This window comes from Lepus europaeus, chromosome 11 (genome assembly GCF_033115175.1).
Source record: "Lepus europaeus isolate LE1 chromosome 11, mLepTim1.pri, whole genome shotgun sequence".
In the NCBI taxonomy this organism is placed as follows: Eukaryota; Metazoa; Chordata; class Mammalia; order Lagomorpha; family Leporidae; genus Lepus; species Lepus europaeus.
The window spans coordinates 54,962,122-54,975,607 of record NC_084837.1 but is presented as its reverse complement, the minus strand read 5'-3'; the positions used below and the strand labels follow the sequence as shown (position 1 = coordinate 54,975,607).

Below are 13,486 nucleotides of genomic sequence, written 5' to 3'. Positions count from 1 at the left end.
GAAATAGCATAGAGTGACCTTTTTCATAAGGCAATAATGATAACTGAATTAAAATAACACAAATAACTGGTTTGCAATGGAAGCCCATTTTATTGAAGCTGCAATCTTAGGAGCTTTCAGAGTACACTGGACAAATTACTGGACCAGAAAGGACAGCCAAATAGAATTATTATAGAGACATTATCAAGTGGTATAGAGCAAAAACAAGATAGTATCTGTAAAACTACTCCTCAAAAATTGTTTGAGGAGAAATTTTTCCTACTCTAGTTTCAATCCAAAAGCAACTGCTCAGAAACAACATGAACTAGCTTCTTTGATTCCCAGAAAGAGGTGAAGAGTGAGATTAAAAAACACATACACAGGCTGGCGTTGCAGCTCACTAGGCTAATTCTCACAGGCTACCTGCGGCGCCGGCATCCCGGGTTCTAGTCCCGGTTGGGGCGCTGGATTCTGTCCCAGTTGCTCCTATTCCAGTCTAGCTCTCTGCTGTGGCCCGGGAAGGTAGTGGAGGATGGCCCAAGTACTTGGACTCTGTACTCGCATGGGAGACCAGGAGGAAGCACCTGGCTCCTGGCTTCAGATCGGCACAGCACGCTGGCTGTGACAGCCATTTGGGGGGTGAACCAATGGAAGGAAGATCTTTCTCTCTGTCTCACTGTCTATAACTCTCTCTGTGTCTCTCTCTCTCTCACTGTCTAACTGCCTGGCCAAAAAACAAACAAACAAACAAACAAACAAACACAAAAGTTACAGGTGGCACAAATTATGAAAGTCAAACAGGGGCAGGAGTTGTGGTGGGGGATTCAGCTGCTGTTTGGGATGACTGCATCCCACAGTGGAATGCCTCAGATTGAGTCCCAGTGCCTCCACTTCCCATCCAGCTTTCTGCTAATGCACACCCTGGGAGGCAGCAGATGATGACCCAGGTACCTGGGTCCCTACCACTCACTTGGGAGACTCAGATGGATTTCCTGACTCCTGGCTTCCGCCTGGCTCAGCCCTGGCTGTTGCAGTATTTGGGAAATGAACCAAAGAATGGAAGATTTCTCTCTCTCTGTCGCTGTGCCTTTCAAATAAAAAATAATTATTTAAATAAAACTTTAGGGCCGGCGCCGTGGCTCAACAGGCTAATCCTCCGCCTTGCGGTGCCAGCACACCGGGTTCGAGTCCCGGTTGGGGCGCCGGATTCTATCCTGGTTGCCCCTCTTCCAGGCCAGCTCTCTGCTATGGCTTGGGAAGGCAGTGGAGGATGGCCCAAGTCCTTGGGCCCTGCACGCGCATGGGAGACCAGGAGAAGCACCTGGCTCCTAGCTTAGGATCAGCGCGATGTGCCAGCCACAGCGGCCATTGGAGGGTGAACCAACGGCAAAAAGGAAGACCTTTCTGTCTCTCTCTTTCACTATCCACTCTGCCTGTCAAAAAAATAAATAAAATAAAACTTTAAAAATGTTAAACAAGAAAACTTAATCATGGTTCACTTTCTTTAAAATCATATGTGCTCAAAGGCACAAGTAAGGAAAGTTAAGTATGTCCATCATTATCAAGGTTTAGTCCAGAGGGAGGCATACAAGGAGGCTCTCAAAAGCTAGTGGTTGCTAAAATTCTTTGTGTAAGTTCAAACTTTGTTATCGTGTTTGCTTATTTTACTCTTTAAAGATTTTATTTTTTCTTTATTTTGAAAGACAGAGACAAAGAGATGGAGATAATCTTGCTATTTTGCAACAAGCTGCTTTAAGTTAGCAGTCCTCAATTCTTGCTCCACAGGAGAATCAAAAGAGGAACCATAAAAAATACTGTTGCCCAGACCCCACCCTTAGCAAATGAATCAGGATCTCTGGAGTTACCCAGGCATCAGCATTTTAGAATGCTCTTGAGTTGATTCTCATGTATATTCAGAACAGAAACCACTATACTTCTAAGATTAGAATCACAATTAATAATGTTTACATTTTTCTAACTACAAAAAATAGAACCTGCAGAATGCAGAGAACACGGGAAAGCACAATTTAAAAAGATGATTCAGTGTCTCATTACTCTTTCATGTATCTTTTGTGCCATATTTTCCCGAGTGTACTTGTATATGAATGGAATAACAATATGTAAAATGTTTTTTTCAAACGTATAATACATTTTAGAACTAACTCACTCTTAGAAATCATCTACAATCAGTCTCTTCTAGAGATGAAGAAATTAAGGTCAAGATGTTCCAAGATTATTTGGAATTAGAATTAGAATCCTGGCCGGCGCCGCAGCTCACTAGGCTAATCCTCCCGGCTGCGGCGCCGGCACACGGAGTTCTAGTCCCGGTTGGGGCGCCGGATTCTGTTCCAGTTGCCCCTCTTCCAGGCCAGCTCTCTGCTGTGGCCCGGGAGTGCAGTGGAGGATGACCCAAGTCCTTGGGCGCTGCACCAGCATGGGAGACCAGGAGAAGCACCTGGCTCCTGGCTTCGGATCAGCACAGCGCGCCTGCCGTAGCGGCCACTTGGGGGGTGAACCAACAGAAAAAGGAAGACCTTTCTCTCTCTCACTATCCACTCTGCCTGTCAATAAATAAATAAATAAATAAAAGAATCCCGGTTTCCTAAGTTGATAGAAAAATCATATACTTATTTCCCTTTCCTTGAAAAAACACAGTTTGTGCGAAAACCTAAATCTTCATAAGTTTAGTTTCAATTTGAATCCCATTTCTATAAAGGATCTATTATTTCTAACAATACTTTAATCTTCTGCCCTCGGGGATTTAGGCCAGGATATAGAGGAGTACGGGAGCTTCAGGAAGTTCACAGAAAATTCTCATTATCCTGTAATTCAATCTTCCTATGAACTTTTAAAGCAGACACAATGCAATGTAGAAAGTGCTATTTTGCAGAATATAGTAGACAAAATATGACAAACAGGATGTTCACATTAGTTATAAGAGCGGGCGGGAATCAATTTAAATATCCAATAGTGGGTTAAATTGTGAAACGGTATAACAGTTAATACAAAATCCAATCGCCAAGAATAACGACCTAAATTTTCAAATTCAACACATCATGCATGGGGTGGGTACCACGTAAGCTCACAATAAGCCGTAAAAATAGGCAGCTCATCCATCTTTTACGTGTGAAGTTAAAACACAACGTGTTTAAGCTGCCCAGGGTCTCACAGTAAAAGCGGAGCGAGAGGAGGCCCTCTGACTCCAGTCCGCGGCTCCCAAACCCACCCCGCCGCCCTGGCTTCGCGCAGAACGGGGATCAAACTACCCAGCTCCAGGGCTACTGTGAGAAGTCGGCGCAACAAAACAAAGCTCCTCGGGATGCGCAGCACTCGGGCTACTAAATCATGCGCTCGAGGGCAGTGGGCGGTGCAGCAGGGATTTAAACCGAGGATTCCAATCGCTTCTTCCCGGGAGCGAGACGGCGAAGAATTTTTTTCTTGGCTTCGCTTCCTGAGACAGAGTCACTTAGGGACTTTGCTTCTGCCCTGTAAAGCGCACCTCAGGTCAGGGAACGCAGAGCAAGCCTGTTCAGAAAGGTGCAAGCTCCCGGGAGTCGCTTCGGAAGCTTTTAAAACTTGCCCCACTTCCTAATCCCCAGACGCGCTTAGTCCGGCGCGGCCGCTAGTCCCGCAGCGGAAGTGACATCATACCCCGGCGCCGGAAGTGTTCTTGCAGAACGGGACTCGAGTTAGGGGCGCTAGTGGGCCTGCGGCAGGCGTGCGGTTCGGGGTGAGAAGTTTCCCGGCTTTAGTAAGCAGTCGTTGCTATGACAGCCCAAGGGAGCCTGGTCGCGAACCGAGGCCGGCGCTTCAAGTGGGCCATTGAGCTGAGCGGGCCTGGAGGAGGCAGCCGGTGAGCTATCTGGGGAAGCACGACACCAGTCTTTTATCCCAGAACAGTACGAGTGATGGGCCCTGGGCCCTGAGGCGCAAGTCTCTGAACAGGTTGAGTGGCGCACAACCCGGGGAGGTTGCAGCTTCTCTGCTATTGGAGGTGATGTGACCAAAGGATGCTTTTTTTCTGTCTTGTTAATAAGCACGGGGCTGACGAACTCACCAGAAGGCTTGGTCGAGTTTGTATCGATGCATCTGAGGGTCTCTATTCGTGTGGTTCGTAGAACAGGAAATGCGGATATAAGCGGAGGAGGTTCAGGTTTAATTTTTTGGCTTGGGTTTTTTAGGGGCCGAAGTGACCGGAGTAGTGGTCAGGGAGACTCACTGTACCCAGTCGGATACTTGGACAAGCAAGTGCCTGATACCAGTGTGCAGGAGACAGACCGGATCCTGGTGGAGAAGGTACAGAGGTATAAATGTTACTGTAGTCCTTGGGCCAGTTGATCCATCATCCTCTTCTGGGTAGCATCACTCTTATCCTGGATGTTTGTGAGCTAACCTGCATGAGTTTATTACAGAAGGCTACTTAGCAGCTCCAAAAGTGCTTAATAATTGGTAAAAATAAGGGACGTTCGGAGCATGAGTTCTAAGAAGGTAGGTTGCAAACGATCTGTTAGTACCAGCAGTTTCCAGCTCCCCGTCTTTTGCACTCCCCTTCCCTTACACAGTGCAGTCCAATCTGCCAGAACGTTGTTGGCTTCATCTCCAAACTAATCTTTGGTCCTACTGCTTCTTCCTGCCTTCATCTGTCATCCTGATCTAAGCTACCATCCCTCACCCAGATGTCTGCAATACACTATATATATTCTTGAGATAGAGCTTATGTACAGTTAATAATATATACACAATTAAAGCATGGTTTCTCAGCCTCGGTACTGTTGGCTGAATACTTGTGTGTGGTGGGGTATTGCACTGTAGGGTGTTGAGCAGCACCCCTGGCTACTACCCACTAGATGCTAATAGTGCCCTTCCCTAGTTATGACAACCAAAACGATGTTTCCAACATTTCCCTCTCTTGGGAGGCAAATTGCCCTCAGTTGAGAACCACTGTGCAATCTGATGAGCGTTGGCAGTGCTGTACCCCCATGAAACCATCACCACCTTGAAAGAGAACATGTCTTTCTACAAAGATTCCTTGTGCCCTTATCTGCAGATTTTGGACTGATCTTGCTTCTTCCGTCTTACACCACCACAGCAGTTTATGATCCTTTTTAAAACAAGTCAGATCATTCCTACTCAAAAACTCCCCTAAAGCTCCCCATTCATTCAGCACCAAAGTCAATTTTTGTAATGTTCTGCGTAAGTCTGTATTGACCCAAGCCCCTTAGAACCTATTTGACCTCATGTCCTACCTTTTTTCTCATTGTTGATTCCATTGTAGTCACAATGGCCTCCTTGCTCTCCTTTAGAATGCCAGACAAGCTCCTGTCTTTTCCAGGCCTTCTTTGCTCTTCATGGAATGCTCTTCCCCAGCTACCATCCTGACTTGATCTCCTTTAGTTCTCCCAAGTGTTACCAACTTGGTGAATCCTACCCTTATGGCACTAAGCATTTTGTTTTCCTATGCTGTGTTTCTCCATTATCAGTCGTATATGATGTGAATATATAATTTACTTATGTTGTTGCCTATATGCCTTACTATTTTGTTAAGCTCCATAACAGTAGGACTTTGATGTATCCCAAGTGCCTAGTACAGTGCTTGACCCTTCCTTTCCCTTTTAGGTTTCTCTTTCAGCCATAATATTGTTCAGTATCATATGGCCTTTGTTTCATGGTATACAGATGATTTTCACAAAATGAAAATGAGTACCATTATAAAATTTTTTTAAAAGATTTTTATTTATTTATTTGAGAGGTAGAGTTACAGACAGTGAGAGGGAGAGACAGACAGAAAGGTCTTCCATCTGCTGGTTCACTCTCCAGATGGCCGCAACAGCCGGAGCCAGGAGCTTCTTCTGTCTTCTCGGTCTCCCACTTAGGTGCAGAGGCCCAAGGGTTTGGGCCATCTTCTACTGCCTTCCCAAGCCACAGTGGAGAGCTGGATTGGAAGAGGAGCAGCCAGGACCAGAACTGGAGTCCATATGGGATGCCGGCACTGCAGGCGGAGGATTAACCTACTGCGCCACAGCGCCAGCCTTATATTTTTAAGATTTACTTATGTTTGAAAGTCAGAGCTACAGAGAGAGAGACAGAGAGATCTTCCATCTGCTGGTTCAGTTCCCAAATGGCTCCAACAGCAAGGGCTAGGCCATGCTGAAGCCAGGAGCTTCATTTGGGTCTTCCCCATGGGTGGCTGGGGCCCAACAGTTGTGCCATCTTCCACTGCTTTTCCCAGGCCATTAGCAGGGAGCTGGATAGAAAGTGGAGCAGCTGGGACAAGAACCTGTGCTCATATAGGATGCTGGCAACACAGGTGGTGGCTTTATTCTCTGTACCACGATATTGGCCCAAGAATTTTTGTTTAAATCATATAAAAGTTACCTTTATTTTTTTTTAAAAAAGATATTTTTATTTGAAATGCAGAGTTAGAATCTTCCATCCATTGGTTTGCTTCCCAGATGGCTGCAATAACTGGAGCTGAGCCAATCCAAAGCCAGGAGCATAGAGTTTCTTCCAGGACTCCCATGTGGGTGCAGGGGCCCAAGGACTTGGGCCATCTTCGCTGTTTTTCCAGGCAAATTAGCAGGGAGCTAGATTGGAAGTGGAGCAGCCAGGACTTGAACCAGTGCCCTGTGGGATGCTGGCACTGCAGGTAGTGTCTCAACCCACTTTGCCACAGTGCCAGCCCCCACTTTTATTGTTAATATTTATTTGAAAGGCAGAGTGAGAGAGAGAGAGATCATTTTTGGAACTGGTAGTTAATTCCTCATATGCCTGCAACACCTGGAGCTGGACCAGGCCAAAGCCAGGCGCTCCAGGTCTCTCATGTGGGTGGTAGGGACCCAAGTAAATGGGCCATTGTCTGCTAATGCATTAACAGAGAAAGCTGGATCAGAGCAATGGGACTTGAGCCAGTACTCCCATGTGGGATGCTAGTTTCCAAGCAGCAGTTAACCTCTACTGCACCCTAATGCCCACCCCTTGTTTTGGGTTTTTGCATTTAATGAGTGATAATTGACCTATAAATTTTTCTTATGTCTTTGTCAAGTTTTTGCATTTATGAGGCTTCATATAATGAGTGGTAGAATTTTTTTTTTTTTTTTTTTTATTCTCTAGACGAATTTATGTAAGAAGAGCTTTGGGGCCCAGCCTTATGGCATATTGGGTTACACTGCTGTCTCCAGTACCAGCATCCCATATGGGTGCTAGCTGGAGTTCTGGCTGCTCCACTTTTTATCCAGCTCCCTGCTAACGCTTCTGGGAAAGCAGCAGAGGATGGCCAAAGTCACTGGGCCCTGGTACCCATGTGGGAGACGCAGAAGAAGCTCCTGGCTCCTGACTTTGGTCTGACCCTGCCCTGGCTGTTGCAGCCATTTGGGGAGTGAACCAGCAGATGGAAGATCTCTTTCTCTGTAACTCTTTCAAATAAGTTAAAAAAATTTTATTTTTTTCTTAAATGTTTTGAATTTGCCAAGGAAAGCCGTTTGGGTTTAATTATAGATTCATTTCTGTAACAGTTATTGGACTGTAAGTTATTCTTTTTTTATGCCACTTTGGTCAGTTTTTTTCCTGGAAATGTATCCATTTCTTAAATTTCAATTGTATCGACTGACAAAGTTCATAGTATGTTCAACCTATGATTTTATTTCATGAATTTTTGTTCTACTTTGTTTCTTTTCAGAATTCTTGGGTTTGTTCTTTTCTAGCTTCTGGAAATGAATGCATACTTTATTATAAATTTAAGATTATATATTTCTTAAAGCTCTGTATCACAAGTTTAATATTTGGTATTTTTGTTAACAGTTAACAATCTTAATGCTTATTGCAACTTTAATTCATAAATTACATTTTAGTTTTCAAACTAGGGGTTTTCTGGTTTTTATTATTATTGATTTGTAGCTTAATTACATTGTAGTCAAAGAACATGCTTTGTGTAAACTGACATTTTTCTCTATGACTTAACAAGTGATCAGTTTTTGTAGTCATCCTGTGTGTTTGAAAAGAATGAATTCTGCAGTTGTTGGGTGCAATGTTTTTTCCTATCAGTTGGGTTACATTTGTTATTCAGATCTTCTATGTCTTGATTTGTGTTCATGTTCTATTATTGAGGTGTGCTAATTTTCCAGTCTGTGGAGTTTTTTCAAATTTAGATGGGACAATGATAAATGCAGAAGTATCTAAACAGGAAAACATTTTCTTTAGCCAAACTCAGAAGAAGAAAAAATGACATCTGGAAAACCTATAGGGCAAAGCCCAATGTGGTGAGAATGCGTTAACTTTAGAAGAGAGAGCTTCCAGTGGCAACATCAAGAAAAAAGGTGGTAGAATTGAGGGGTCAACTGTATCAGAAGCAGGAATTGGGAATTCTGTTCATTTGATTTTTTAAAAAATATTTGAGAGGTAGTGTTAAAGTGAGAGGGAGAGACAGAGAAAGGTCTTCTATCTGATGGTTAATTCCAGGCCAGCGCCGTGGCTTAACAGGCTAATCCTCCGCCTTGCAGCGCTGGCACACTAGGTTCTAGTCCCGGTTGGGGCGCCGGATTCTATCCCGGTTGCCCCTCTTCCAGGCCAGCTCTCTGCTATGGCCAGGGAAGGCAGTGGAGGATGGCCCAAGTCCTTGGGCCCTGCATGCGTATGGGAGACCAGGAGAAGCATCTGGTTCCTGGCTTCGGATCAGCGCGATGCAGTGGCCATTGGAGGGTGAACCAATGGCAAAAAGGAAGACCTTTCTCTCTCTCTCTCTCACTATCCACTCTGCCTGTCAAAAAAAAAAAAAAAAAAAAAGAGATGGTTAATTCCATAAATGGCCACAATGGCTGGAGCTGGGCCGATCCGAAGCCCGGGAGCTTTCTCTGGGTCTTCCATGTGGGTGCAGAGGCCCAAGTGCTTGGACCAATTTCTACTGCTTTTCCAGGCCATAGCAGATAGCTGGATCAGAAGAGCAACCAGGACTAGATCTGGCATCCTTGCGGGATGCAGGCATCGCCGGTGGAAGATTAACCTATAGCACCACAGTGCTGGCCCATTCATCTGAACATTAGTGATACAGTGAATCTGAGACTGAGGACAGTGATCAGATAGAGGTTAAAATCGTGTGTTTTATTTCAGCGTTGCTGGGACATTGCCTTGGGTCCCCTGAAACAGATTCCTATGAACCTCTTCATCATGTACATGGCAGGCAATACGATCTCCATCTTCCCCACAATGATGGTGTGTATGATGGCCTGGCGACCCATTCAGGCACTTATGGCTATTTCAGCCAGTAAGTATTGAGATAATGATCCTTCCCTAAGTTTTAAGAATTACAGGTAAATTCCTGGACACAGTCCCTGGCTAGAGAATGTACAGGGGGTGGTGCTGATGGTAGTGGCATGGAGGGGAGAACAGTGCTTAACATGGTGTCCTATTGACCTTTAGTGGTCTTATTTACTATCATACTATAGGCCTGTGTATATTATCTTAAAAAATGTGATTGGCTTGATTCATACTGGAAAAAAAGTTATGTTGATTGACAGTTTCTGTTATCCCAACAGCTTTCAAGATGCTAGAAAGTTCAAGCCAGAAATTTCTTCAGGGTTTGGTCTATCTTATTGGGAACCTGATGGGTTTGGCATTGGCTGTTTACAAGTGCCAGTCTATGGGATTACTGCCTACACATGCATCAGATTGGTTAGCCTTCATTGAGCCCCCTGAGGTAAGGAACAAGAAAGGCTGAATACTGGGCAGTTCTAATGTAACAAGAATCACAGATCCATTTGATGGTATGGGATAATAGTCAGAGTGTATTTCTTAAGAAGTAAGAGTCATTGGAAATTTCAAAGTTATTAGTTTGTGAGTAAAATATTAAATAATCGATTCAGGAAGCTTTCAGCAATTTACCATTCACTTGTGCGCTTTTTCTCCTTTCAGAGAATGGAGTTCAGTGGTGGAGGATTACTTCTGTGAACCTGGCCTATGTATCTGCTTCTCATGTACATCTTTCTTCAGTCTCCATTGGCTCTTAAGCACACCCTTACAGTGATCATTGATGTTGGAAGAACCAACAGCTGTTTTCCCCTGGAGAGACAGGTTCCAGAAGGACAATGTGCATATTACTGCTGTCGTAAAGAAATTGTACCACAACCCCTGACTGAAAATAATGTAGAAAACTTTATTTATGTTTCCAGTACAGAGCAAAACAAACATGACCAGAACTCTATGTAAACAAAAGAACAGTTGCTGCTAAGTCAATAACCATAGCAGCATTTCAATAAATTAAATGGTTGAGAACAATGCTTAAAAAAGTTGCAAAAGTTTGCTTTTAAATCTATTTTCCTTAATATCTCACTTCTATTTAACACAAGCTAGGACATAAAAATTCTGTCGAAGACACTTGTGGAATAAACTAATGCTTGATTCAGATTATACATGATGAAAAGAAAAATAAACCAGACAAAAAGCACATAAATATGCTTACAGTATGTAACTGTTATTTTAATACCCACAATAAGGGATTTTTAACATGTTTAGGGGGAATGAGGATTGGTGGGATCCTTGGGGCCACAGGAATCTGAGGCGATGGAGGATAAGGAGCACAGACCTTTTGCCTGCCAAGAGGAACCTGGCTCCTGTTGAGTAAGTGCTGCAGTTCCATCTTCAGCTTTTACAATAACTGTGGAAGGCAGAGGGCCAGCAGAAGGAGAATGTATTATACCCTGCCCTACTAAAGTCACAGGTAAGATGTAAAAGCTGGGTCTGTCTTTTCTCTTCCCTCTTGAAACACAAAGCCCCTTCCCCTAAGGTGCATTCTCTCATCAAGTTTTCAGTATTGCTTTATTTGCAGTGATTAAGAGACCAGACACTTTGCAGACAACATAAGCAACACATAGACATGAAATGCTTTAGACAGAGATGAGGATAAATCTGGCCTAATAACCATTTTTCCATGTAACAGTGATTTTGTGTTTTAGGGGTTGAAGTAGTGGCTATCTTAATAGCCACTAATTTCCTTATCCCTTTAAAGTACTCTTACAGAGTTCCAACCACTAGTAATCAGTTCTAAAGCTAGCCTTATTTTATGCTCATACTTGTCCTAAATGGAGAAAAAAAAAATGTGTCACTTTGGCTAGGGGTGTGTGTAAATGTTGGGGGATTCCTGGGCAGGCTAATCTTGACAGTACTGATCTTTAAGATCTTGGGTCCTAGAAGACCTGTCCCGCTATTACTATACACAACTAAGCAGTGGAGTGTTGCAATGAATATGGTAAACAATGTTTCTACCTTCTGCTAAAACCAACAGAAAAAAAAAGACAGGATCCTGTCTGCTCTGCTACCCTGAGTGGGTCTGGAGGTTGAAAGCTGAGCAATGGGAACAAATACGTAACTCAAGTTTCTTAAGCTCTAAGGAAGGATTTTCTTTGTTCTTATGAGTCAAATGAATAATTTTGACACCTACAGTTCAGCTTGCTTCAAATCCTGTTGAGTAATCAAAGATTGGCACTTTTTATCATTAGTAAAGCAAAATCTGAATACACGAGAGTTTCTCTAAATACTTGTCCTGTAAAGGAAGATTTCAGACTTGAAATAAGCCAGGGTTTTTGTGATCGATAGAGAAGCTAATAAAAAGCTGAGCTTGCACAAGTGTTTTGTTGGCACATTTAGAGATTTCTGAAAACAAACTACTGAAGACTGTTTGCTTGGGTAACCTCTTAGGTCAGAGACAAGTTTCTGCAGTCAGAATTAGGAATAAAATTGAAAAGGGGAAAATGCTCCTCCTCTGGGTGTTTAGGTGAGTGCCTCAAGTCTTAACTATGGCTTTGGAGATGAGGCCAAGGTTTCTTAGTGAAAAAACTCTTAAATCAAGCCAGTGCCAATCTGTATGCCATCTTAGTGAAGTAGGTAAGGAGAGCAGCAGCTCAGTAATAACTTTGGCACTATGGAAAGCATATGGCTCTAGAATTTTCAGTTCCATTGCTGAATTCATCCTTTAAAGATGGTCTGAGGTTTTGGGGGAGGATTTTAGCCATTCTTCCTACTGTACCTTATTTTTTGACCTGTGCTTATGAAGAAGGCATAAAGAGAAAGAAAGGTATGCATTGTGCCCCATATTTCTTAGGGAACAGCATGTATGTTTTGCCCATGTTGCATAGAAAACCAGACTATTTCAGTAAATCTTAATGACTGTCTTGAAACTCCCTTAGTTCAGCCACTTGAAAAAGAATCTGAAATAATTTATACTCTTAACCAGCAATTCCATGGTAACAAGTTACAGCATGAGTTCTGAGTTAATATAAACAGCTGAAACATACACTGACACACTGGATACATAAGCCTGGCATTTTGGGGGAAATGTTGTTTTTGAGAAAGTAGAGGCTACAGCCATGTCTCAGCCATGTATTTTACTACCCTAACATAAAATTACTGAGTCCTGAAGAGCAGTGGGTACAGAAAGAAATAGCTAAAAAAAGTTTCCATCTTGGCTTGCCATGGTTATCTCTACAAATATAATGGATCCTCATACTTGGTTGTGAATTCTTCAGTCTCTGTGGCTGTTAACTCTGTGATGTCATCATCAAGCTATGGTTTCTGAGACCTATCTTCACTGTTGGCTATGTTCTTGCTTTTTGTCTTCAGCTGACTTTCTACCATCTCTTTTACCAATTCGTTTATTGGCTTAGCTTGTTAATTCTATTCTAACTTGCTTTCTATTGACGACATGGCTTTTGGGATTTGACCATTGTTCTGATGTTGAAGGAATATTTGCTTCTTTTTTTAGGACAGCAGATCAATTGGGAGCAAACAGCAGATCTATTGTACTGTTTTTGCAGAAATACTTGAGGCTCAGCTCATCAAGAGTTCAGTGTATTGTGTACGGAACACAGGCCTCTAGTTAGATGGAGTGGTAGTAAAGAGCTGTCACTTCCATGGAGGACAGAAGCATTTTAGGAAAGGTGAGGCCAAGCAGTCATCCTGGAGTTGATTACGAGTAAATGGTGATCACTTCACTGCCACCACCGCGGACAAGGAGGACTCGCTCCAGTCCCTCCGTGAGCACTTCTAAGAATTCCATGTCTTCAGAACTTGTCAAGGAGACAAACAGGTGGAAGACAACACTTTACAATCTGGCATCATCATCATCATCTGATAGTTATCACAGAACTATCTAATAAGTACGCATGTCTTAATTAATATACTCAGAATTGGAAAGTCTAAATTCTGGGTTTAGTTTTACCCTTTGAAGTAATCCCATTGCATATATACTACAAGACTCTCATTTGTTAGGCATTTTCTAAACCTTAAAAATTGGGAAACTCAGGCCGGCGCCGCGGCTCAATAGGCTAATCCTCTGCCTGTGGCGCCGGCACCCCGGGTTTTAGTCCCAGTCGGGGCGCCGGCTTCTGTCCCGGTTGCCCCCCTTCCAGGCCAGCTCTCTGCTATGGCCCGGGAAGGCCGTGGAGGATGGCCCAAGTGCTTGGGCCCTGCACCCCATGGGAGACCAGGAGAAACACCTGGCTCCTGGCTTCGGATCAGCGCC

At 43.5% G+C, this 13,486-nt stretch overlaps 2 protein-coding genes across 7 annotated transcripts in view; one reads left to right on the top strand and one right to left on the bottom strand.

The window, feature by feature from the left end:
* Positions 1-3,637: 3,637 nt before the first annotated feature.
* Positions 3,638-10,409, top strand: EMC4 (ER membrane protein complex subunit 4). 2 transcript variants are annotated; one of them, XM_062205565.1, is made up of 5 exons: positions 3,638-3,832; positions 4,161-4,275; positions 9,082-9,235; positions 9,507-9,667; positions 9,883-10,409. In XM_062205565.1, exons 1-5 carry the CDS (start codon positions 3,747-3,749, stop codon positions 9,916-9,918), a joined length of 552 nt encoding a protein of 183 aa, XP_062061549.1. In that variant the 5' UTR covers positions 3,638-3,746; the 3' UTR covers positions 9,919-10,409. The 2 variants fall into 2 exon arrangements, with proteins under 2 accessions (XP_062061549.1, XP_062061550.1); XM_062205566.1 differs by lacking the exon at positions 3,638-3,832 and having other exon boundaries at positions 4,192-4,283; positions 9,883-10,408.
* Positions 10,104-13,486, bottom strand: part of SLC12A6 (solute carrier family 12 member 6) — a 122,462-nt gene continuing 119,079 nt past the window's right edge. For all 5 annotated transcript variants that reach the window (XM_062205560.1, XM_062205561.1, XM_062205563.1 and 2 more), the window contains one exon: positions 10,104-13,023. In XM_062205560.1, the coding sequence (XP_062061544.1) occupies positions 12,932-13,023 (92 nt within the window). In that variant the 3' untranslated portion in view covers positions 10,104-12,931. The remainder of the gene's footprint in view (positions 13,024-13,486) is intronic.